General features: G+C 37.3%; 1 protein-coding gene across 1 annotated transcript; it reads left to right on the top strand.

Moving 5' to 3' along the window:
• Positions 1-26,719, top strand: chrna6 (cholinergic receptor, nicotinic, alpha 6; the record flags this gene model as incomplete). The annotated part of the gene is made up of 6 exons (XM_081360959.1): positions 1-58; positions 17,753-17,892; positions 20,504-20,548; positions 21,573-21,682; positions 21,874-22,933; positions 26,594-26,719. 6 exons carry the CDS (start codon positions 1-3, stop codon positions 26,717-26,719), a joined length of 1,539 nt encoding a protein of 512 aa, XP_081217085.1.
• Positions 26,720-27,287: the final 568 nt, after the last annotated feature.

The raw sequence follows: 27,287 nt of genomic DNA, 5'->3' as shown, positions 1-27,287 counted from the left end.
ATGAATTCTGCGGGGAGAGTGACTTTGTTTTTTATTTTAATTGCCCTGATCACACAAGGTAAGTTACACTGTATTCAGTTTATTAATACATTTTATGATTGCAATAACTTAGAAAAAGTATACTTGCTCTGCATCTTTTGTGCCCACTGACCTCACGGTATTGTGATCAAGCGAAAAAAGTATTAGCCTAGGCTATATGCGGTCAGTCGTGAACAACAGTAAACAAGGTCTTTAAATAAACTTGGTGAGAATGTAGAACATTTTCTCAGTTCTCATAATGTAGGCCTATTTTTTTATTTTATTTTTTTTAAAGAATAGTTCGCCCAAAAGGAAAAATCTTGCATCATTTACCCTCATGGTTTTTTTTTCTAAACCTGTATGACTGAATTTCTTCCGTGGTAAACAAAAAGAGGTAAAATGACAGCGGTCATCATTTACTTTTACTATGTGGAAAAAGGTGCAACGAAAGTGAATGGTAATTGCTCGCTTCTAGTCACTAGCCTAATATTCTGCCTAACACCCCCTTTTATATCTCACAGAAGAAAGTAGCCTAAGTCAGAAAGGGTTTAAACAGCATTGTGGTAAATAAGTTATGACAGAAATTTGGGTAAATCATCCCTTTAACATGGTTTCGTTAATGGAAAAAAATGACCAGGTGCTAAAGTCGTTTATGCATGTTAATTAGTAATCAGCGTGACTGTGGTACTTAATTCGTATTTGTCAAAAGGTTAGGTATTTGGATTTGTATCTTATAGATTTATGCCAAAGCGTAACATTTTAATATAGTCAAATTCATTCTTCACGCTGCTGGCGTGCGCGCGGAACGCGGAGTTTCGGGTGCATATTCGTCTCACTCGGGAGACAGTAACTGCGGGATCCCACGGCTATTTTAGACAACGATAGCACAATTTTGTTTAATCGCTTTAAAGCCTTTTATCGGCTGAATGAAACCGGTAGGTGAGCCCAGTGGCATTGCTATAATGAAATGCGGGTTAATCAGTTCGCTTTTCACTTTCGTCAACATCCGCTTGTGCGTCAGAGCTTTGAAATATTTAAGTCTTCTCGGCTCAGAGAAAGCTGTTTACCTTAAGTTTGCAACATGTCCACGTTTGGTCGTGTTCACCAGTTTTTGTCACTGGATTAAGTGTCTGCTGTTACAGTAGTTTCTCTCCCATCTTGTTTGGTTTATGTGGTAAATCTGGATCTACTGTAAAATACGAAACAAGAGGCTTCACTTTTTGTCACTGCATGCATCCATGTCACTCAAGAGTGAGTCACACACTGAGGGGATAAACTTAGAAATAGGAATTCAGAAGACACATACTGCTTTGTTCTTTCATCCTGTTGAGTTTTCACATCGTTAAATTCCTTGTGCTGTTGTTAGCTTAGAAGAGAAGAGCTGTCTGAGGATGAACTTGTGTTCAACTCCAGCTGTATGTCATTCTCGCTGCAAGCATTCCCTCCATGCTGGACTGGTTACAAGGCCACTGTATGAAGTGAGAAGGAGAGAAAAGACAGAGAGAGAGAGATAGAGTTTGGAGAAAGGCACAAAAGTGGCTATAGGAAAGGTTTCTCTGGAGATATCCACAAATATAAAGTTTTGGAGAGTGCTGTAGGGAGTTACTAATATAGGCTAGTACATATCACTGTATGCCAAAGATTTTCTGTGGAATAGTCATGAACTTATCCACTCATTATCATCAGTGAGTATATTTTATTTTTTAATTTATCATAATCTTTTATTACAGGTTTCAGAGTCGGGCAAGTTCATTGCAAATAGTTTAGCAAATTAACCCAATGGATATTTGTAGGTATAAGCAAAAATGGCATTTTTAATGTTTTTTTGTTTTTTTTTAAATTAACTTACAATAGTTATTAACTTGTAAAATAACGTACTCTAGTAAATCATGATCTGAGTAACTGGGGTGTTTAAAGGACTAAAAGAATGAATGTTTATTAAAAACTTTCTTAACACACAAGTTTATGTGTATCAATATTGTTCCTATATTGTTCCATTTATACACAATATAAATGTTGAAATGTACAATAAATATTATAATTATGCATACAATGTTTGTAAATATTCGTGCAAAAATTGTATAATTTGTTTTATTTTAAATGCAGTAATGAAAATTCCATTAAAATCCCTTTAATTCAGTGGTTCTTAACTTGTATCTCTCTTCACAACAACACAGACACAGGTCGGTTCCTTCAAATGGGCGTTTAATTTTTTTGGCTCGTCTTATTTTCATCATGAGAACATATGTAAATGAACATAGTATAAGCACATTAGCAGATTAAACAATGTGTAGTCTGAAAGTAAATGAGATACAAAATGTATCCTACCTGTTCCGCTGTCCTCATCATCAAGGCTGGTTCCGTCTAGTCCCCTGAATCTTTTAGATTTTTCACTCCCACCCCATCACCTGCCCACCCCATTGTCCCCGTCATCACCACCGGCTCTGTCCAGTCCCCAGGACTCACCGGCTCTGCTGGTGTCGTGCAGCTCCTCGCCTTCACTCCGCCAAAGACTCCCACTACCTCTCCAGCTCCGCCTCAGGTCTCCTCTCCACCAGCTAAGCTCTACGAGACGGATCCCTTGGCTTGGCCTCAGGCCTCCAGGCCCATGACTCCACCTTGGCCTGTCAGCCCATCGGTTTCACCTTGGCTCTGTGCTCCCTCAACCTTGCCATGGTCTGACATTGCTTAGGCTTCACCGTACACCCTCGTCCCTCCTGCCCCACCTTGGTCACTCTTCATCCTGTTTCTGCACTGGACTTCCGGACCTCTGTCTGTGACTCAGCCCTTCTTACTATCTGTCACGCACTGCTCTGAGACACAAAGGTTGAGGATCCAAATGCAGTATTTATTGAACAGGGTAATCCAAAGACGTAATCCAGATAACAGGCAAGGGTCATACACAAACAAAAAAATCCAAACAATAATAGATCAGGGCTGAAGCAAAGAGAAAAATCCGAGCGAACAGGCAGAGAATCGAGAACCAGGTCACTTGAGGAACAGGATACAAACAGTCTCAGAAATGCAGTGAGACACATGCAAGACTTTGCAGAGAATGAATGAGAAAACCAGGCTTATATGGAGTGAGCTAAACAAGGTAATGACATACAGGTGGATGTGATCATGGCTGATTAATCTGGGCAAAATATTATGGATGATTGAGCATGTGAGGGAATGACAATAGTCTGATTTGGAGTGCCCTCTGGTGGCTCTCAAGGGCACTCCAGCTGGTGACGGTTACATAGCCCAACTCCTAGTCTTCCAGACACTCCTAACATAGAGAAGTCCAGGAGGGAGGCAGAGCGGAGACGGACAAGGGGGCGGGATGGAGGGCCAGGTCCGTGGAGAGGGGGAAAGACTGGAGATTGAGATAGTGCAGGGGGCCAGGCGGAGCAGGCACCGACGGTTCAGGGGACCAGGGCGGATGCGACGCTTCAGGGGGCCAGGCACAGAGGCGGCCATCTCGTCCAAAGACACTGCCGTAGAGTCAGCCATCTTTTCCAAAGGCCTAGAGGCGGCCATCTTGTCCAAAGACAAAAGCGTAGAGGCTGCCATTTTGTCTGAAGACACAGGCGTAGAGGCTGCCATCTTGTATGAATACACAGGCGTAGAGGTGGCCATCTTGTTCGAGGGCTCTGGAACGGTGGCGGCCATCTTGGCTGAGGGGTCACGGGATGGAGTTGATGTGTGTGCTGCCCACACACACAAAATAGCCGTGGCCATGATGATCAGTGCTGTATCATCAGGAGCTGACTCAGGCACGGCGGCCATCTCAGAAAAAGCTCAGGCTCGGCATGACATGACGTGAACAAGCTCAGGCTTGGCAGGCATGACGTGAAGACGATCAGGCTCGTCAGGCATCTGGTACCCAGAGATGGGGGACTCGAGTCACATGACTTGACTCGAGTCAGACTCGAGTCGCAAATTTAAGGACTTGAGACTTGCTTGACTAAATTAAGAAAATGACTCGACTTGACTTTGACTTGAGATCCAATGACTCGAAACTTGACTTGACTTGAACTGTATGACTCGAGAATGACTTGATATACATTTTTATATAAATCATCGCAACATCAATTGATGAACAAAATGAAAACAACGGAACCAGTCATCAGATTCTGCGCGATTGCGTGACGCTGCACAAGGCCAGAAAAAACATACATCGCGGTGAGCGCGCTGAATACAAAAACATCTCCCAGCATCGTTTCTTTTTGGATATAAACACTAGAAATTGACCATATTCATACAAGAAGATTTGCTGTACGCATAATAACAGGCAAGGCATATCGGACGACCATCACAACTTCAAACAGTCGAACTTCATTCACCACGTCTAAAAGTAAGCTATGGTTGTTTAACCTGTTTGTTATAGTTAATTTGACTATCTTTAAATCTAGAGAGAATATTGGTCAAAACAGCATGCCTCTTTATACACAATTATGTTTTCAAATGTAGCTTAATGTTGTCAATATTCAAATGATAATTAATGATGGTATATTCTTTGTATAACATTTGCCATATTTCTTTCAAATCATGCTTTAAAGCCAAATATGTCGTTCTTTCTAATGACAAAAAACAACATAGAAAACTGTTAATGTTTTGTTGTGTTTTATGTTTCTCTTAAAGCAGGGTTAGATGTTATCAGGGGGTGGGCAAAATGCCAGCAGAATTAATATGCACCCAAAATTCAAAATGTGGTGGAAAAATTATCCTAGTAGGCTATGAGTTATTTTTATAATTATAACATATGATATTAAAAAAAATATTTCCAGAATATTGGCGCGATTGCAAATGTGATAATGATTTTATAAAACAGTTCAGTAAACAAAGAGTGAATATTGTGATGTGACATTTTAGACATAATATTCCAAATATTCTCTGTTTTTGCTCTATTTCTCCAATGACAATATAGTTCCAAACAAGCCACAGAAAGAGTTATGCGTATTTGTGATTCAGTGACCTAGTTGCTTAGTTCCAGAACGAATCTGCCGTTTTGAACAAATCAGTAAAAAGAATGCTTTTATGACTCGTACATTAAGACGTTGATTTGGATGAATGCGGTGAATGCTTCTATGACTCGTACATTAAGACAAACTATCCAAACGATAACAGATCAGGGCTGAGGCAAAGAGAGAAATCCGAAGGAACTAGTGATGAGTCGTTCATTGCATCTGTCACGTCACAAATGAACGAAAGACTAGGAAGGTAAAGTAATTATGTTCCCTGTAAATTTTTTTTGACTGCATTATAATGATTTCTTAATTCAGAATATGATCAAGATTGCGTTGGTGGATGTGTTCGGGGAATTTGCCTGTTAAAAGTATAACATTTAAAGCCCCTTAAATGAATGAAATTACTCGAAAAAAGATTAGTTCATTGTGATGAACGAGTTCGAACAAGAGAGTCAGTAAAATGATCCGAACTTCCCATCACTAGAGGGAACAGGCAGAGAATCAAGAGAACCAGGACACAGTAGAAACAGATACAAACACACTCAGAAATGCAATGAGACGCATACAAGACTTTGCAGAGAATGAATGAGAAAACCAGGCTTAATCAGATCAGATCAGCCTGATCAGAGTTTGGTATATAACTAGAAAATGTATATTTATTATAAAAATGAACTAAGAGTAATGCCCAGAGAGTAATTTACATGACTAGAAAATTCTAGAAAAGTTTTGAATATTATTTTGAAAAACTACAGTACCTCATATATCCAGGTTTTTCAAGGGAGCTCATGCTGCCTCGAGAATGATGCTGTGGGAATGCTTTACGTTTTTGTGTCATGAAGAACATCTGAAATCAGTCCAATCGTGTGACGAGACGTCAGAGGTGGGTAACGCCACAACTAGGAAACTATAAAGCATACCCAAACAGTGCAACACTAGCTTCTGTGTCTTCAGTAATCACTATCCGTAAAATCATTTGTCTTATTTGGTATTGTCTGTCACTCAAGCATATACAGTATAAATGTAAGCATTGTGATTTACTTCCATTACGGATGCTCCGCTACCGCCTGGCACTCTTTGAGGAGGGCACTCAGGTTTGCGTTCCTCGCAGTGGCTATTCAGGTTGTAGGGAACACAAATGGATCTAGCAGTGCCTTATCTCAGGGTTTGGAAGCACGCGCTGCGGTTTCTTCTGCCCCGAGTGAGGCACTGGTGTTCCAGTTATCCAGCTCTGAGGAATTGGATGTTGTAAGCATGGATGCAGGAGATACTGAGGACTCGCCACCTCACACTCCTGCATATGAGGAGCTTATGGAGGTTGTGACTCTGTTGCCAGGTTGAACATTGACTGGCCAGAAGTGTTCATAGTTCAGCGTTCATCCTAAGAGTATGAGCCTGGACGCAGTGAGAGAGTTGCGCTCTGGGCCATCAAGGAAATATCTTTGGCTAAACCTTAGCAGCATTAAAGAGAAAGATAAGAATTTTCTTATGGATGCTCCTGCCATATGGATACGCTGTCAACACAGTCTTCGAGAGGTTTCAGGAGGCTAGCAAACAGGTAGCGGCATTCCAGAAACTCTCAGGTCTCAGGGGCTGCTTAGCGGGACCGAGCTCACATTTCAGTGTCCGCCTTGAAACGTCTCGAGAGACTGGTTCTCTTAGTAGATATTTTGACAGCGTGGAAGCTTTTGCCAAATATATCTTGTTGGGTCCTACACACTGTCGAAAAGGGTTACACTATTAGGGTTACACTACACACTGTCTTGCCCGCCCAGATTTATGGGGGTCCTGAGCAGGATCTGTCCATAGAACAAGAGGCGAAAGCTTTGTTGGGGAACGGGGATATAGAGCGTGTACCACCCCTCGACAGAGAAACAGGTTTCTACTCAACTTCTAGTCAGCTGAACCTGTCAATTACGCAGCTCAAATTCAAAATGTTAACCTTGAGACAAATCGTGCCACACATCAGGCCACTACTTCCTCAATTCACTGCTATCTCAATTACAATCAAGTACAAATGAACTGTATTCAGTTGTGTTGTAGGCAGTAAAACAGTCCAGTACATTATAGTCAAACTAATTTTATGTTGAAATAATGAAAATTTCTGTGCCACCCCAGACTCGTTGCTGCCCCCTGCCTGGCCACCCCTATGAAACAATCCTGGCTCCACCACTGCTGATGAGGAACATCCTTAGGGGAGGATTGCTTTTTGAACCACTCAAATGCTCTTCACATCTGTGTTTTGGTACTGAAGAGAGAAATCAATGAGGTTCCAGCAGGGAGAGAAATTGTAGGAGGTAAACCCCTCTGCTCCAAACGAGGAGAAAAAGGCAAAAGAAAGTAAACAAAAGAAAAGAGAAAATCACCTCATCTTGAGGATGGTTCGATCGTTTCTCATTCTTTTTCTTTCTTTCTCATACCAGCTTTGCCACCTCTGTCTCTTCTGCCTTCCTGAGGCGGGGTTATTTATATATGGTGTCAAGGGTCTTGGAGCCCCAGGTCCCTGCACTTGCACAATTCTATGTGTTTCAGTGTGATCAGAGGTAACGCTTCAATTCATATGTAGGGTGAACTGAGAGAAGAAGAAATTATAATAGAAGATGATCGCTTCAAGTTTATCTTTGAGACCACCAGCATAACATTTCACTTTTTAAAGAATGGATGACAGTGCTTGAAATGTGAATATTTCCATGTGGCTTAGTGTCATTCCTCCTGCGTTTGGGAATTAGTCACAAACTCACATACTCTTTGTTCCAGATAGAAGCTACACAGCGCACGCACACACACACACACACACACACACACACACACACACACACACACACACACACACACACACACCACAGATAGTGACGCATGTCCTGACAGCACCTCACACACACATACAGAAACACACAGTCTGCTGTGGGGAACAGGCATGTGTATGCTACTGCAGGCTCAAGTCTCTGGGCAACAAGGACAGCTCACCTGTCTGATTCTATCTGTAATGCTTTTCCTCCACTGACAGAGAAACACACTTAGTGTCCTACTCACTTTGAAGGAAAGAGCAGAGAGGAGTGTTTCTCTCATTTGCTTTCTCTCACTCATTACTTCTAAATGAGGGCATATGTGCTCAGCAGCAGTTCAGGAGTGACATGGCTTTATATTAATCACAGATGACTCTTTAGTCTTTCCAGCCAAATGAACACTCTTCATTACCGCTGCTTGTGTGTTTCTTTGATCTCCATCAAACCAGTTTCTGGAAAATTCATGTACTTTGGTTTGGCGATACAGTTAAAATCATATCAATATATATTTTTAACGTTTTTATGATATTTAAGATATCTTGAAATACATGTATTTGCTCAAAAATGGCTTAAGGGAAATTTTGATCAAACCATAATTTTGACCAAACAGCCGTTATTGCCAAGTTTTTCTTAAATGTTTCTATAAATCTATCTTTCTATGTAATTTAATTTTGATTTTTTTTTATATTGCACGAATAAAAAAAAAAAAAAAAAAAGCAGTGTTTACAACATGTTTTACTAAAACGTTTTAATACATGTAAAATTACATAAAGGGACTTAAAACAACAACAACAAAAAAAACAACAACAACAATCTAATATATAAAATCTGTTAGCGAAAAAAATAAATCAATCAAAGCTGCAGTCCGTAGTTTTTCCTCTTTGTCGCCATCTCTATTCGAAATCTGCTATTGCAGTCATTCGCGGAATTATCAACTTTACATGGGTTGTGCCTCGGCACAGCACAGCGCGGATGAATTAATGTTTTGAGGAGAATGTGCGGCTGTCAGTCACCGTGCCGGTGTGGATACTGTCATTCGGAATCACAGATTCAACTTTTTGGAAGTATAACAAGAATTTTCATCGGAAAATGTCACCTGAACAAGTAAGTAACATCCACTTTTGTTCTGACCAACTAAGGGAAAAAAAGCATTGCAGTAAATCATGCTGATTAACGATCGCTTATCATATCACGTCAAACCGTGCAAATTATACTTTGTTCTCAAATTGTTAATGTTAACAACATCAGCATTGCGTGACTACATTTAATGCCTTTCCGATATTTATCCTTGATTTCGCATGGGCCCGGTTGCAGTCTCTTTTTCTCTGTAGCCACTCCGAAGTCCGAAGTCTTTTGCATTTTACACTGGTGATTGTCGTTTGAACCTTTCTGGATCCGCCATCAAATTGATAAGTTTAATTATATCAAGTGCTGCCTGTGAGAAAAAGCTATACATCTCCACCTCCAACATCTTCACACGCATTATAGCCTTTTAGCCGAGACATCTTCTTTATGTGTACAGATGTGACGTAATGACGCAAAGACATGCTCGAATTTCCCGTGGAAATACACCAGTACCACTGAAATTAAAAACATTATTACAAGCTTAGCGTTTTGAATCGAGCTAAGGCAAGCAGATAGTTTTGAACACTGGCTGGTTATGTACTTGCTCAAAAATGTATTTTGGATAAATTTTAACCCAAAAAAGTTACAGACTACAGCTTTAACTAATTTCAGTAACGAGGGAATAAATTCCACGGTGACTCATACCTGTGGCTTTTTCGGATGTAATTGCAATTTTAATGGGCTTCAGTGCTGAATCCAGTGGACCAAGTCAAATGTTGGGCTTAACTGTTATGAACTGTAATCCTCATTGTGGCCACTGATGGCTTTCTTGCAATTATGATAATGTATGTCATTTCTGCTCCATTCTTACATTTTTATGTGAATTGGGGTCTGAAATGGAATAAATTTGATATAATTGCCAGATTTTGTAAATAGTCTCTTGGACATAAAATATATATTTAATATATACACTGTAAAAAAAAAACCTGTAAAAAAACGGTATTATTCCGGCAGCTGGGGCGCCAGAAAATTACCGTAAAATAACGGGAAAAAACAATCTCGTTAAAATACAGTAATTTTCCATAATTAAATAACAGATTATATCTTTAATATTACATTAAATCTTATGTAATTATTGGGATTTTTAATGTTTTAAAAAGTCATATACACCTTTAAAACAATTAAATACTGTAAATTTAAGGTTTTATAAAATTATTTTATATAATAATGCTGTCTATCTACAGTAATTTTCTTTTAATATAGTTTTTATGTGTAAAATAACAATGAAAATATGTATAAAAATGCACACAAGTACATAAATTCAAATACAAATGTTTGTAAATTTACAGTTTTAATTTTTATTTGTACAGATCCAATTTCACAACATCTCTAATTAAGTTCTTAATAATAGCAAATGTACAGTCAATTTCTTTTAAATTAACTAAATGTATGAGTACAAATTACCTGCATATTTACAGTATTAGTAATTGAACAAACACTAAACATCAAGATAAGTGATTGATAGGAAATAGAAGCTTAGTATATAATTTAGAACATGTAAAAATATCCACAATAAAAAGCAATTACCGTATTCCTTTACAGTATAACTTATTTTAACATTTACAATTACATTTTATCCAAAGTGACTAACCAATTAAGATAATAATTAAAGATAATAAAAAGCAACAAGTGCAGTGACAAGTCCCAGTTAGTCTAGCACAGTACACATAGAAAGGTGTTTTATTTTTTTTAACAAAGATTTAGTATTATTGGGTGAAGTGTTTATGAAAAAGATGGATCTTTAGCAGTTTCTTGAAAATGTGTTGCGTTGCGCCGGTCATTCCACCACCAGGAAACAGTCCAGGTAAATGTCAGTGAAAGTGGTTTTGTGTCTCTTTGGGATGATGGCACCACAAGGCGCGGTTCACTTGCAGAACACATGCTTCTGGAGACACATAGATCGGAAGCAGTGAGTTTAGGCATAGGGCTACCTTTAAAGACAACTCTTGCTGCAGCATCTGGATCAGTTGCAGAGGTTTGACTGACACTGGAAGAGCTGCCAGGAGAGCATTACAATAGCCCAGTCTGGATAGAACAAGAGAGTTGTGTAGCTCCGATAGGAAGGGCCTGATCCTCCTAATGATAAGGCAAATCAGCAGGATCACAGCAAGTATGTTTTGGCTGAAAGCTGAGCCATAAGCAGTTCTGTCTTGGCAAGGCTGATTTAAAGGTGAAGGTCATTCATCCAGCAAGAATTTTCCATCAGGTAGGCTGAGATGCGAGCAGCAACCGTCAGATCATCTAGCTGGATTAAAAGATATGTGTCATTAAGATAGTAGTGATAGGAAAAGTCATGTTTCTAAATGAAAGAGCCCCACTAAGCAAAGTGATGTCCGAAAGACGTCTTTTCAATGTCTTTGTTACAAAAATCGAAGGTTGAAATGCCGTCCACTGAGGAGCCTGAATGAAAGTTATGACGTCTTTTTTTGACGTGTTCTGCACATCCGATATAGATGTTCATCGAACCTTCGTACAAGGTTAAAACTAGTTAAAATGTGGCCATTGTGGACATATTTCAACATCATTTATGGTCTCATTTAGACATAATTACTTTGATTATTGCTGTCAGATGATCTTAGTGAGAATGAACAGAGGTTTAGATGTTGATATTCGTTTAATTTGAAGTGTCACCATTGTGGTGATCAATGTTTGCTTTAGTTGGGCTCTTGGTCCCCGTTCCTTTTACTTTAACTTTTCTTTGGCTGCTGTAACAGTGTGTTTGTGTAACACAATTGTTGTGGCAGAGAAAGCCTAGAAAAAGTTTGAGGTGTTATCAGCTCAATGTTGATGACTCCATAATCATCACAAAATGGGCCTTTAATATTGTGTTTAAAGTTTTGTGTTTATATTTGCCATTAATAACCAACAACCTTGTGGAACTGCATTATTGGTGCCAAAAACATTAAAATGATCACTTATTTGAAGGTGTATAAAAACCATGTGCACATGATGTTTTGAGCAAGAGTATCATACAGTCACACACAGACATCAAGATTGTGCATATGATTTCCAACAATGGTGACAATTTAAAAAAAAGCTTCATGCTGCAATGCATGATGGGTAGCTTTCATAGTACAAAACTCATCCTTAATTCCCAAGCTTTTTTTGGTTGTCACCGTTGTTGTGATTCATATCCAAAATCTTGATGTCTGTGTGTGACTGTATGATACTCTTGCTCAAAACATAATGTGCACATGCTTTTTATACACCTTCAAATAAATACACCTTCACCAATAATGCAGTTCCAAAAGGTTGGTGGTTATTAACGGCAAATATAAACACAAAACTTTAAACACAATATTAAAGGCCCATTTTTGTGATAATTATGTCATCATCAACATTGAACTGATAACACCTCATACTTTTTCTAGGCTTTCTCTGCCACAACAATTGTGTTACACAAACACACTGTTACAGCAGCCAAAGAAAAGTTAAAATAAAAGGAACGGGGACCAAGAGCCCAACTAAAGCAAACATTGATCACCACAATGGTGACACTTCAAATTAAACGAATATCAACATCTAAACCTCTGTTCATTCTCACTAAGATCATAAGACAGCAATAGTCAAAGTAATTATGTCTAAATGAGACCATAAATGATGTTGAAATATGTCCACAATGGCCACATCTGAACTAGTTTTAACCTTGTACGAAGGTTCGATGAACGTCTATATCGGACGTGCAGAACACGTCAAAAAAAGACGTCATAACTTTCATTCTGGCTCCTCAGTGGACGGCATTTCAACGTCTGATTTTTGTAACAAAGACATTGAAAAGAAGTCTTTCAGACATCATTTTGCTTAGTGGGTAGTTAAAAAAAAATGAAAAAAAGAAAGAAAGATGGGTGGAATCTAACACAATCGTAATCTTGCTGTAGCAAATCCAAACCTTGTGCATACTTTTAGTGCAATCATTTGGAATCAGAAGACTGTTATGAACATATGGAATCAGAACCGTTATGATTTTTATGTTTTAGTGAATTCTTCCCATACCTTGTTTGCCATGATCATCTGCTTTCCACGTGACCTGAAATCACACACACACACACACACACACACACGTTATTTTAAAACTCAGTATTAGATTTACACATGTCAGAATATGTTCCATTGGGACAATGCAAAAACTCAAATGACTATGATCTTGAAGCTGAGCTGGAAAGGCTAACAGTAATATTTTGAGCTGCCATGTGATTTTAGCTAAGTTACATTTATAGAAAGTAATGTTAAATGAATATGATTTACTGTGACCTAGCTGCACACCTAGGTCCTAGGGGTTCATCATGTTGTATTCATATTCTAGTCTTCCTGTTCTAGGCTTTCCTGTATCATTAACAAGTACGTTAAGTTACAGTATTTCGATTTCTTAACGGTCTTAATAAAGTTAGTCATGTTAACTATTACGAAATAAACAAAAGAAACACGGTAGGCCTATTTTTAGTAAAACTGTGGCTATTAACGTTACAATGGTAAAAAATCAGCTAAAAACGTGTTTACTACAATTTTATTATAATAAAATAAAGTATGTTTTTTAAGAGAAAAGTTTTCAGCTTCCAGACAGTGTTTCAAAATATCCCGCCATTTATTGGTTTAATGTTACTGACTATCATAACGAAGATTTTATACACAATTATGGACTTTAATATGAATAACAAGTCTACAAAAGATTGTTTTAGGTCTTTAAGTTAACAAGTAGAGATGTGGGTTGGGTTCAACTGATCTTTCTTAACACAGATCGATAATTAAAAAACGCATGCTGCATTTTCAGTGTTTTGCCCTGACCCAGTTATAACTGAACATCATTTAAGAATGCTAACGTTAGCATGGAAACTGTCTAACCACTTAACACAAATGTAATATAAAATATCGTACACACATGTAGTATGAGACTCTTACCTCAGCCGTTGATCGGTCGGGATGAGGTCCGCTGTGACGACGAACCAGGCTCACTGAAAAAGGGCGCGTTATTTCTGGACTGACACCCAGACTACAAACAACTAATATGTGTTCAGCGCTCCTGCTCACGGCTGGCTGCTTCTGTCGAATACGATTATAGCTTTGAACCACTGTGATCACAATCCACGACTACTTCACGAGCGTAGACTGAAACTTCAAATCTCCCGCTTGCCCTTGACACAGATCGACGACAGAGACAGACCTGTAGCTAACTGTTGTGGGCGGGACTAGCAGCAACGAAACGTAATGGCGGATAATTTGAATCTGCGCGCGCGCGGGCACACACACAAACACACACACACACACACACACACATACATACAAACGCACACAAAGCCACGCAGATTTGGAAAAACGATTCATAAAAGACATAAAATATAGGCCTAAATGAAATTTACGGGCAAATACAAATGATGATCAAAATGAACATCTATTTGCAAGACAAAATTAAAAGACTATAAATAATTAAATAGGCTTGCCTAATGTGTGTACAAATCTTAAAACTCACTTTAACCCCCACATGCTTAATAATCTTTAAGGAAAACATGTTAAGTGACTGCTGATTTCTGCAGTTATACCTTATTTTCTTTGTTTTCTAATTCCACAGAAATAATCTGTAAAATATTACTTAATTTTGTATGTAAAATTACACATAACCATATAAAATTACAGAGAATTTCCTTTAAAAAACGTAAAATTAATGTAAAACCAAAATAAAAGCAATTACCTGTAAATTTAATAGTGGACCTTTAAATTACAACAAATATCTGTAAAATAACAGGTATTCACTGTATAATGACAAAACGGCAAAATTCTGTAAAAAAATACAGACCGTTTCCTGTAAATTTACAGTTTTTTTTTACAGTGTATATATATATATATATATATATATATATATATATATATATATATATATATGTATATAAATATATATATATACTGTATATGTATGTATATGTGTGTGTGTGTTTATGCGTGTGTGCGTGTGTGTGTATTTATTTAATTAACTGACAGTGTTAATACAAAATATTATCAATTGGCAAATATTTTCATGAGTTGCCAGTTTTAGTAAATGCACAGAATCCTCAAAATTCACCAAAGGCACTGAACAATGGTATAAAAAGTGAACATCTTTTCACATCCTCATTTTTTCCAAACCTGTATGACTTATGACTGTATGAAGGATATATAAAAATAAAATAAAAAAATACATTGGAAGTCAGTGGTAACCAACATTCTTTGATAACAATCTTCTATTTTGTGTTCTTCAGAATAAATAAAGTCATACAGGTTTGGAACGGCATGAGGGTGTGTAACTCATGACAGAATTTTAATTTATTGGTGAACTATGCTTTTAAGTTTCCCACCAGGGTCTGCATAAGAGTTCAACTTTAAAATATTGTATGGTCCATGCAGCCACTGCTCTACTTTAATTTAAAAGGGTTATCTTAAGCTCGATGGGGTTCAGAAAACTAACTCTAAACTTCAATACTCTACTTTGTATCTTATGCATTTCAGTGAGGGTTAAGTCCATTTAATTAATGGAAGCAAGGCCTTGCTATCCTTGGCTAACCCCATTAACAGAGGGTGCCATTGGAGAGTTAACTAGTTGAAGTAATTAGAAGAGGAAACTAAAACAAGAGATATACACACATGAGACAGCAGCACTGAAATCTCTGAGTGTCCATGAGTGTGTTTGGGTGTTTAAAGTTCACAGCATATGGCTTTTCATTAAGGCTCACTGCATTCTAATCCATTATTTAATACAAATCTTAAAAGTTAATTTGTTGCAACAATACATGGAAGCCACTGTTTTAAGAAAACAGCTTTACGGATGTATTGAAAAGCTTATTTCAGACCTTTTTTAGCACCAAGTTACAATTTACAATCATTACATTTAGCTGAAATGTAACCCCATGTATGGACTAAATATTTACTATATTTTCTAAATATTTAAAGCTATAACAGTAAGAATAAAATGGTAGAGTGATTGAATTAAAACAGATATTGGACAGAACAGACTTCATTTATAGACATACTGTATATTATAATATTGACCTTCACACTCATTTATATTTTAGGAAAGATGTTAATAATTCGTTTTAGTGTCTCTAAATGGTGCATTTCACCCTGTCGACAAAAAGCTAATTAGATAAATGTATATTATAAAATTATTATTTATACATTTATTTATTTATAAATGTATTTATTTTATAAATATTTTAAATATGTATTTATTTCCTATTATCATTTGAGATATAATTCCTATATCATGTTATATATTTAACTATAACTATTTAATTACACTGAAATGTGAGCTTCTGGACATTGCATCTGTTTCAAAATTTGAAAGCCACTTTTTGCATTAGTACAGGCAAACCTCATATATGACTACACTTACGACCAGTATCCTACTAGACTATGTCTAGAATAAGAAGAAACGGTGCAAACAAGTTAAGTTCAAAGTTACAAACTAACCAGTAATCCTATATAATGTGAAGTATATATCCCATTTTAAGTAAATACCTACATTCAAGTGCGACCCTACCCTGTTCTTGACTCGTCGTGTGTTCGTCAGTGTTACTTCAGACTTGTCTAGGTCCATCAGAGTGCACTATTTTAAAGTGGTTCCATTTTCCACTTGATTACACCTGGTCTCTTTGGTGATAGCTGATGATGACCTCTAACCTTGAGAGCTATATTTGTCTGGTGGTAGGACTTTGACTTTGACCCCAAGGAATATGCTAAAAGCAACCAGAGTAAACACACTCACTCTTACAAAAAAACATGCATTCGAAATATAAAACAAGAAATAGAGTGAGGGGACAGTCAAAAACAAAAACAACACAATTTTCACAGGCATATACAACTACAAAATGATTTGCCTATTTTGGATTACTGACAATAGCTGACAACTGTGCTTGGGGCCTTGGGCTATTAATATACAGTGCTATGCATAAGTTTAGACACCCATGCTAAAGTTGACTAAAAAGAGGAATAAAAAATCATCTTTTGTAAATTGAACTTAATGCCTTAATTTAAAAAATGAGGAAAAATCCAACCTTTAAGGACACCAATTTTCTTTGTGAATGAATAATGTATCGTAAATAAATAAATGCTCTTCCTTAAAATACAGGGTGCATAAGTGAGTACACCCCTATGTTAAATTCCCATAGAGGCAGGCAGATTTTTATTTTTAAAGGCCAGTTACTTCATGGATCCAGGATACTATGAATCCTGATAAAGTTCCCTTGGCCTTTGGAATTAAAATAGCCCCACATCATCACATAGCCTTCACCATTCCTAGAGATTGGCATGGTTTTATTTCAGTTAGCCTAATAGCTAGTTTGATTTGCATTGAGAGATGATCTTATGGAAAGTACTCCATGCCAATCTCTAGGTATGGTGAAGGCTATGTGATGATGTGCGGCTATTTTAATCCCAAAGGCCAAGGGAACTTTATCAGGATGCATAGTATCCTGGATCCATGAAGTAACTGGCCTTTAAAAATAAAAATCTGCCTGCCTCTGTGGGAATTTAACATAGGGGTGTCCAAATATTAAGTGTGTATTAAGTAAATATTTTGTACAATAATCATATAAATCCAGCAAATTTGGCTTACTTGCTTTCCTTGAAATAAAGGTATCGACCATGTTCTCTTGATTTGCTTTGGTTGTAAAATACCAGTTAACCACTTTTACATGTAGTAAACGTATACGTATGATACGTATACGTAAAGTATTACTTTCCCGATTCCGAATGTTATACTGTATGTGCCTCATTCTCTGTAGTTTATATTTCGCCATCCACTGTATAATGAATGAAGTCTGTTCCTGGGTCCCACCCAGTGCACTGCATACTGAAGTAGTTTTCTGTTCCTGTATGTGTGTTTATCTCTGTATGCGTTTGTTTGTGCAGATTGTTTATCATCTAAAGGAGAAGACAGGCTGTTTCGTCGTTTATTCAGGAGATATAATCAATTCATTCGGCCAGTCGAAAATGTGTCTGACCCTGTCACTGTGGAGTTTGAGGTCTCCATCTCACAGCTTGTTAAAGTGGTAAGAAAAAGTGTCCATGGTCTCAAAACATTTAACCTGATTTTTGTTTGTAAGATGTAATTCTCACCTGAACTGTGGTCATTATTACTAGCACTACATAATATATTGGTTATTAGTCAGTATTAAAGTTTTTATTTTTATTTTTTTATCATCAATATCTGTCAGTATTGTATATTTAATTGTGAATGCTAATTTTTACATTTTATGTCTGCAATCATTAAACACTCACTTACTTTATATTTATAAAAAACAATAATTGAATAAATAACATACATTTAATAAAATTCAAATGTTATCTTTTGCCAATCTTAATATGAATATCCATTTTTCATAATATAGGCCTACATTTTAATGTTTTGATGCCTACAATCACTTGTAGCATTCAAAACAATTAATTGTTTTGTTGTGGGTTTTATTTATTTTTATGGTGACAAAATAGTGTACAATTTCAGTATTTTGGTATGTAAGATCACCTGATCAGTATTGGACTGGACAGACTTTTTATATATTTGTGCATTAATATTTATCTAAAGAAGGAACCCTCTAGACATCCAATTACAAATCATCATATTGTTAAGCATTATAGAAAAAAGAGAATCAAGCAAAGCTGAGACATTTGTGTCAAAACACTAGAAGATTCTTGTCCAAATAAATTAGTTGTGTAAACTAAAGCTCAATCAAATGCAAGCACTTTTGTAAAGAAGAGGATTAGGGCCAGGCAATAATAAAAAAATAAAACCATCTCGAGATTAAAGTCATTATAATGCGAGATTAAACTCGTTAAATTTCGAGAAAAAAAGTCGAAATACAATCTTGAGAATAAACTCATTAAATATCGAGAATAAAGTCGTTGTGTTGGGAGAAAAAACTGGTTAAATTTCGAGAAAAAAAAAAGTCGAAATACAATCTCGAGAATAAACTCATTAAATATCGAGAATAAAGTCGTTGTGTTGCGAGAAAAAACTCGTTAAATTTCGAGAAAAAAAAACTCGAAATACAATCGAGAATAAACTCATTCAATTTCGAGAATAAAATCGTTGTGTTTCGAGAAAAAAAGTCGAAATGAAATGTAGAGAATATCGCATTCGATCAGTGTTCATTGCATAGCCTACTGATATCAACCTCATCGAGGTTTCGTGGTTTCCCAGGATACCATAAGACACGTTATTAATAGTTGTTGGTTGTGTACGCCTCCATCCACAGAATGTAACGACTGTAACCATCTATACAGCCATTAATGGCAATGCTGTACGGTTTTAGTTTATCATAGCTGTCCATATGCCAGAGTGCATTTGGGCCAGCGCAAGTGGCCTCTTCTCAAGCATCTCCTTCGTCGAAATTCCACATCTTGAGGATCAACAAGTTTAATAATGCGTCTTATGGTATCCTGGGAAACCACGAAACCTCCACGAATTTCATGTTGGACAAAAGCGAGTAGTACATCGCGCAAATTGGACTGATTTTTTCTTCTAAAAACACTTAGCCGACCTAGACCTAATGTTCTATTCTTTGTCAAAAATATAGATTGTCTAAGTGATCTAACTCTGCCATGTCCTCTATCAGGTTATGCAATGAACACTGATTAAATGCGTTATTCTCTAACGTTACATTTCATTTCGACTTTTTTTCTCGAAACACAACGACTTTATTCTCGAAATTTAATGAGTTTATTCTCAAGATTGTATTTCGACTTTTTTCTCGAAATTTAACGAGTTTTTTTCTCGAAACACAACGACTTTATTCTCAATATTTAATGAGTTTATTCTCAAGATTGTATTTCGACTTTTTTTCTCAAAATTAAACGAGTTTAATCTTGCATTATAATGACTTTAATCTCGAGATGGTTTTATTTTTTTATTATTGCCTGACCCTAATACTCTTCCGTACTTTTGACCTCTTAATAAAGCTCAATATAGGATTTTTTGCTAGGATATAGCAAGGTTGTTTTCTTCGCAGGTTGCTTTCTATGAGTGAAATTCTGTGCTGTTTTCAGTTGTTGTGAGGGCTTTTTGTTTCATTTACTGTGGTCAGAAAGTGCAATTGAGTTAAAAGCCTTTGTGCTCCGCTGTTACAGGAAGTAGTGCAGACTCTGTGCTTTCCCTCGCGTCATACAAAATCAGCATGCCTCTTATAACTCCTGGATTAAATTTCCACTTCACCAGGGGAAAGCAGCCAAGATAATCATCACACCTTTATTCTTGCTTCACACACCTGACAGATTAAGAAGCCATAACCCACCATTCTATGGAACAGAATCCTGGATTATAGATTATACTCACTCACAGGATTAAGGATTTCTGCTCAACAAGGTTTTTTTTTTTCGTTTTGTTTTTTTTTTGCAGATGTTTTCTAGTGAATATGCAGAAGCTATTATCACTTTTGAGGGTACTGTGATGAATGGCATACAGTATGCACTTTAAGATAGAAGATGAAATAACTAATGAAAGAAGCCCTCCAAAACCCTTTTCTAAGATCTTGTCAGATCTCCCTTTCCCATTAGACAAGAAATGTATTGATTTTGTTGAACATGTTCCATTCTAAATAATAGAGCATGGCTGTCTTTCTTCTTTCTTCTTCGTCTTTTTCTCTGCCTGTGTCTTCCTGTCTAAAGGATGAAGTCAATCAGATCATGGAAACAAACCTTTGGCTCAGACATGTAAGTGATGTATGTGTGCAGCATGTACTGTTGCACCTTGTCCATCTCATTTTTGTCTCATTGACGGTAAGAATGTACTGTGACAAGAAAATGTGTATAGCATAAACATTGAATAGGATGGGATTTAGTAATGCAGGGAAAGAAGAGTAAAGTAGATGTATAGATGGAACAGATGAGAAGGTATCTGTTATTCAAATAATTGAAAATTGAGAGGTATTTTGGCACAGCTGTTATCTCCAAAACGACTGGAAAGAAAGAGGTTAAAAAGATGGTAAAATATGTGCAAAAATTGTTTAGTCTAACTAGATCAAACAATTCACTTTGTTTTTAATAATTAGCTGAATAATAATAAACTACTGTTCTGAAAGGCAATTTCACAGTCAGCAAAGTTTTTTATATTAGTTTTGTTAATTATTTACTATGATGCACTATATGAATTCATAAAAATAGCTTTAATGAAAATATGAATATGAATATTGCATCTTATTAGTAATAGGGTTTCTTTGGAAATATCTGGTTATATTTAAATTCTACAATAGTAAGTACAAGATGCTCCTGCATGACTGCTGAACTTACTTCTTAAATTAGCATTTTTGGATTATTGCAAAGTTTTCTAAGAATGTGTTCATGTGTGTGCTTGCATTAAACCTTTTAGTATTGTACAACGCCTGATAGCAGTATCTCTATCTCTACACAGAGAGATAAGCAGTCTTAATAAGATATCTCTACACAGACATGCCAGAGAACAACGATGTGCACCCAAAATGAGCACAAATTCACAGCTATGCAAATAAACCACTATAAACATTTACAGCTCTGTATACACATCTGATACTGATAGTAAACGGTAACAGACAATACACCTGCTCAAACAGAAAAAGCATTTTTTTCCCCTTGCAGATGGAGCGATGTGCACACGCAAAAACACACTTAAAGACTTTTAAAGACTATGACAGGGCACAGATGACTGAGGAACACATACCAGCGTAAATGCCAGATTTAATCTTTTGTGATTTTGTTATAGATATGGAATGACTACAAGCTGAAGTGGTTACCAGTAGAGTTTGATGGAATTGAGTTTATCAGAGTTCCATCAAATAAAATCTGGAGACCTGACATTGTACTTTACAACAAGTGAGTTAAGTATTCCAACTTAACATGCAACTTATATAAATTTAATATTCAAATATTAGAAATTTAGTAATTTGGGGGATATTGTCAAATTCTTAATTTCTTTTGGAGCGAAATGAGCATCAACAGAGCTAATAGTCTAATGGTTAAATTTCATAATGTCATAAAATTCAAATATAATTTTTCTGACACAGTGCTGTTGGGGACTTCTTGGTGGAAGACAAAACCAAAGCTCTGTTGAAATTTGATGGAACCATCACCTGGGTCCCTCCTGCAATCTTCAAATCATCCTGCCCCATGGACATCACTTACTTCCCGTTTGACTATCAGAACTGCTCAATGAAGTTTGGTTCCTGGACCTATGACAAGGCAAAGATTGACCTGGTTCTCATTGGCTCAAAGGTCAACCTTAAAGACTTTTGGGAGAGTGGAGAGTGGGAGATCATTGATGCACCCGGTTATAAGCATGACATCAAGTACAACTGCTGTGAAGAAATCTACCCAGACATAACCTACAGTTTTTACATACGCCGACTGCCCCTCTTCTACACTATTAACCTTATCATCCCCTGCCTCCTCATCTCATTTCTGACAGTACTCGTCTTCTACCTTCCATCAGACTGTGGAGAGAAAGTGACATTGTGCATCTCTGTACTCCTCTCTCTCACTGTGTTCCTTCTTGTCATAACAGAAACCATCCCCTCCACCTCACTTGTGATCCCTCTGATAGGCGAGTACCTTCTCTTCACCATGATTTTTGTCACCCTCTCTATTGTCATCACCGTCTTTGTATTGAATGTGCACTATCGCACCCCTATGACCCACACTATGCCTAGCTGGGTACGTACTGTCTTCCTCCGAGCTTTACCCCGCATCATGCTCATGCGCCGGCCTCTCGATCTATCAGAGTCCTCTGGAAAAGGAGGACTAGAGAGCGGGAGCACGTCTGGGACTGGAGCGGGACGAGGTGGAGAGGGAAAGAAGAGGAAAAATAGTGGATCCCAACAGGGAGCGATGAACTCTTTGGAATTTGGAGAAGGGAAAGCAGCATTAGAAGGAAAGAAAGGGGGATGTCCTTGTCACCCAATGAAAGAGGCAACCGAGGGGGATTGTGGGAAAGTGAGTCGTCAGTTGAGTCCACAGGCTATTAACACAGTTGTGGCTTTCTCTGTCGTGTCACCAGAGATCAAACAGGCTATTGAGAGTGTGAAGTACATTGCTGAGAACATGAGGAGCCGCAACAAAGCCAAAGAGGTAAAGAGGTTCCTATTCAGTCAATACACTCTGTACAACACATTGACTATGAAAAAATTTTTCTCTTTGGATAAACACACTGGCAAAACTGTATTCCCCTGCAAACATATAATATTCCTTGTCATGTAACTTGACTCCACTTGCAATAGAGCTTTTCTGTCACAACAGAGAGTTGTGTTTCACAACTATCATATTAGTGTAAGCTGGGCAGCAAACTAGACTTTTGCGCCCGCTTGAGCTGATGACCCCTATGATAGTAGTAGCCAAATTAGGCATCCTGTTCAGTGCTCTATTTTGTCCAGGCGTCTGTGTATATCCTGCTGACAGGATGGTGGAACATTGTCACATGGAGGGAAAACATGGTATGCTGACATCATTAACCTTCTAGTAGGACAGCCTTAGGGGCAGATTTACTAAACAGGGCAAATTAGCGTAAGAGCGCAATTCCAAAACGGCGCCGATGCGAGTGGAAAGTTCTGGCCGTGATCTACTGACGACGTGCAAATTAAAGAACACAGACGCAGCTGGATCATTTCCATAATGACCAACGCAATCTACCAGGTTGCGTCTGGTTTAAGACGTGCTTTTTTTGGGGCGGTAAATAATGGCGTAAACACCAGTACATTGACGATCGCAAACCTTAGTAAATCTCCTTGCGTGATTCATTTAAATACTCTCCTCCCATAAATTTTGCGCCTGAAAGGGAAACTCCTACAAATGCATATGCAATAAGGTCAGCCGCAAAATAACTGTCCACGCCTTTTCAGCGCTAATATTTCACTGCATGTCTTTAGTAAATCCAGACATTAGTTTTTTAAGGCCAAAAGAGGGTTTGCGCTGGCACAAGCTGTAAGTAAATCTGGCCCTTAGTGTTTCCTATTTGCTACAGTTCTGCTCACCCAAGCAAAGGGGGAAGTTCTGCATCCCTATCCAGAGCTGTGGGCTTTGAAGTCAGTTTGTGGGCTGTGTTGTTTCTAGAGCTCATAATGGCAAAGCCTCTACAAATAGTCTTTATTTTTTATTAATTTTTCCCTTTTATTTAACTCTGAAAGTCTAGAAAAACTTTCAGCATGTCATATGGAAATCTGTGGGGCTCCCCTTGAGAAATGTGAGGCGTCTTAAACTATCCAACAATATGTCTAAGACCTTTTCAATTGTTAGATCAAATCTTTGTCTGTTTTGCCATTCCGGCTCATTGTACAGCGCCAGTTTAAGCAACATCTTTCTCACTGAATTGTGGAAGCTATCTCTTGGCTTGTAACAGCCTGAGGGTTTGCACAGTCATTCAACTCGTGGGATGGCTGTTTCCAAGCTGTCGTATTTATTCCTGTTCTATATTTGCTAGATATTTGTCCTTTAGTCAATGTATTGCACAGAGTAGAGCCACTATATATAACTATGAATGCATAATGACTGTCCCAGAAGCAGGGGGACGATGTTCAACACATCACAACCCCACTCTAAGAGAAGAGCCTCTATGAACGGTGGGAATGACGTATACAGCAGTATTTGTATTCCTGCCAGGTGGATGTACACTGTGAAAAAATGTACCGTAGAATTGACAGAAATTTACTGGCAAAAAGTTGCCAATAAAGTCCTGTAAAATGTTGTTAATTGCTGTAAAATAGATTACAGTATAATACTGCAAAGCATTTTACAGTTAATTGTTGTATGTAAAATACAGTAATTTGTAGGTGTTTTTACAGTAACATTGAATTAAACTTTTTGTAATTTAACTTAAGTACAGTATTTACTTGGCAACAAAAGTTGGCAATAAAATCCTGTAAATATATTTTACAGCATTTTTTTGTAATTTCACTAAAGTACAGTATTTACGTCAACTAAAGTTGCCAATAAAATCCTGTAAGTATCCCAAAATCCAAGATGATGTTGTTAAAGTTTAAGATAGAAAATGCTGTAAAGAATCATTTTAACAGTAAACTGTAATACATTGATTTAAATGCATTAGGATGAACACTATCTGAATATAAATTTAAAAATGAATAAAAACCAAATCAAGGGTGTTGCAAAATATTTATTAAAACTGGCAGCAAGGCGTTGCAAGTCTTTTACTGGTAAAATAACTGTTAAAACCGTATTATAAAAATTACATAGTATCACAAAATTTTTATCTGTTTTTTTAGAGTTTTAAAAAGCCATTTTAAGTCATATTCTGAATAGAACATTAACTTTCAGTAGAAATGAAGGTCAAATTCAGAATTTGGGGCATTTTGGTACCCAAAAAAATAATTTTGACTCCTTTTGAAACTCACTGTAACACAGATTTTTCTTAAAGAAAAAGATTAAAATAAAATGCTTTAATCAACAGCATGCCACAAATTCTGTTGTTTGAGCTTATATTCTATTAAAGGGGTCGTTCACCCAAAAATTCTGTCTTAATTAATTACTCACTATCATGTTGTTCCAAACCCGTTAGACTTTCGTTCAACTTCAGAACACAAATGAAGATATTTTTGATGAAATCTGAGAGCTTTCTGTCCCTCCATCGACAGCCTACGCAACTACCACTTTCAAACCCCAAAAAGTTAGCAAAAACTTAAAGTAATCCAGTGACTCCAGTGGTTTAACCTCAATTTTATGAAGCGCACGAGTGCTTAACATAATTTACAAAAACAAAACTTACCACTTTATTTACAAAATATTAATCTCTGATGCACGTTCACGCATCAACGTCTGCTCTTGCGTCAAATTCTGGGTTTTTTTGCACAAAGCGCTCACGTCGCTTCATAAAACGGTGTTTGACCCATAATACATACAGCTACATCTTGTAAAATGTTTAAACAGTAATATTCGGTACAATTTTGCTGTAAAAACTACAGCAATTTGTTACAGTGTAGCCACTTGGTGTCACTGTGTGTTAGTGGCTTTCCAGGCATACATTTCAAGTGTGATTTCCAATAGTCAATGTGTTGTACTTTGTTTCCCCCTGGGAACAGCAATTGAATGCTTTACTGTACTCACATGATAATGCATGCAGTGCCATTGTTCCATCCACTTGTCCATTCAGATATCATAATGTCTTTATAATAAAGATCCTCATTGCCCATTGGAAGAAGGCTCCCACTTAGTGTCTGACTCAAATTCCAATATCATACCATGTTTTGGTTGTAATATCCTCAAAACGACAGGTTATGCACAGACATCAAGTATAAGCTTACAGACTCCTCTGCTCTCAGTGGAAATGTTTACTGAGTGCTTCACTGACAATAAGTGCTTTAGATCCCTCAACAGAGACATCACACTTTGATATGGAAAGTCTTGCCACTTAATCCTTCATCTTCACTCTTGCCTCAGAGCCTCACTGCTGAATCACATTTGCATTGTAAAGCACCCAGTGCCTAAATATACGGAGGTAAAATGTTTTGCGTAGCTCCGCTTATAGTAGCACAATATAATTGAACTTATCCCCTTATATTTAGTAAAGCATTCTGGACAGTCAGTAGGCCTGCTTTTCACTCATTCTCATCCTCACTTTGCCATTTTCTCCTCTATTTATTTACCTTGCTTTCACGTGTTCTCCTTTTCCTTCTTTCTCTCATTTTCTTTCCTTGTTACCTCTAACCTCTCTTTTCTTTCATTTCATTAACCTTCCGGATCTCTTATTTGTTCTCTATTTATTGTGTGCCCTTTCTCTCTTAGGTGGAGGATGATTGGAAGTATGTTGCCATGGTGATTGACCGCATCTTCCTTTGGGTCTTTGTGCTGGTGTGTGTGCTGGGAACTCTGGGGCTTTTCCTACAACCTCTAATTGGCTTCTTCTCGTAATTAACTATGAAACAGATGCCAGCTTACCTGTTTTAACCAACAGTTATCTGAGTCACTGACATGCTCCATATTTAATTTTTCCCCGTCACTACAACAAAGCTCTTTTAAAACTATGTACTGGTTTCCTTGTGCAAAAAGAAAATAGCTAATCAGATGTTCTGTTTTTCTCTCTGCCACTAATCAACTGAAGACTTAAAGACTGCTTTTTGCCTTTCTAATCACCTTCCATCTTGAAGCACTGCAATGTCCATAAGAAGACTAATCAGACTGATTGGTGCTCTGTGTCCACTACTCACAATTCCACATTCCACTTGCAATTTCTGATTACACACACATCATATGTGGTGTTTTATGCCAAACAACAAGCCCATCATTTCTAAACCAACTATTTAACAGTCACTCAGGAAAATCTGCAACAGACAGTGATGTTTTCGTTGCCAGGGGGAATAGAGGAAATCTAGTTTAAACACAAAGAAACGTGTTGTCTAGATTAGTTCACCAAAATATCTGAGGATAAACAGTGAGCTGTGTGATTATGGGATGAAATTAGTCAAGAATATGGGTTATC

Source organism: Scardinius erythrophthalmus (assembly GCF_964197995.2).
Source record: "Scardinius erythrophthalmus genome assembly, chromosome: 3".
Lineage (NCBI taxonomy): Eukaryota > Metazoa > Chordata > Actinopteri > Cypriniformes > Leuciscidae > Scardinius > Scardinius erythrophthalmus.
Note: the sequence above shows the minus strand (reverse complement) of the source record. Positions and strands in the feature narration are given on the sequence as shown.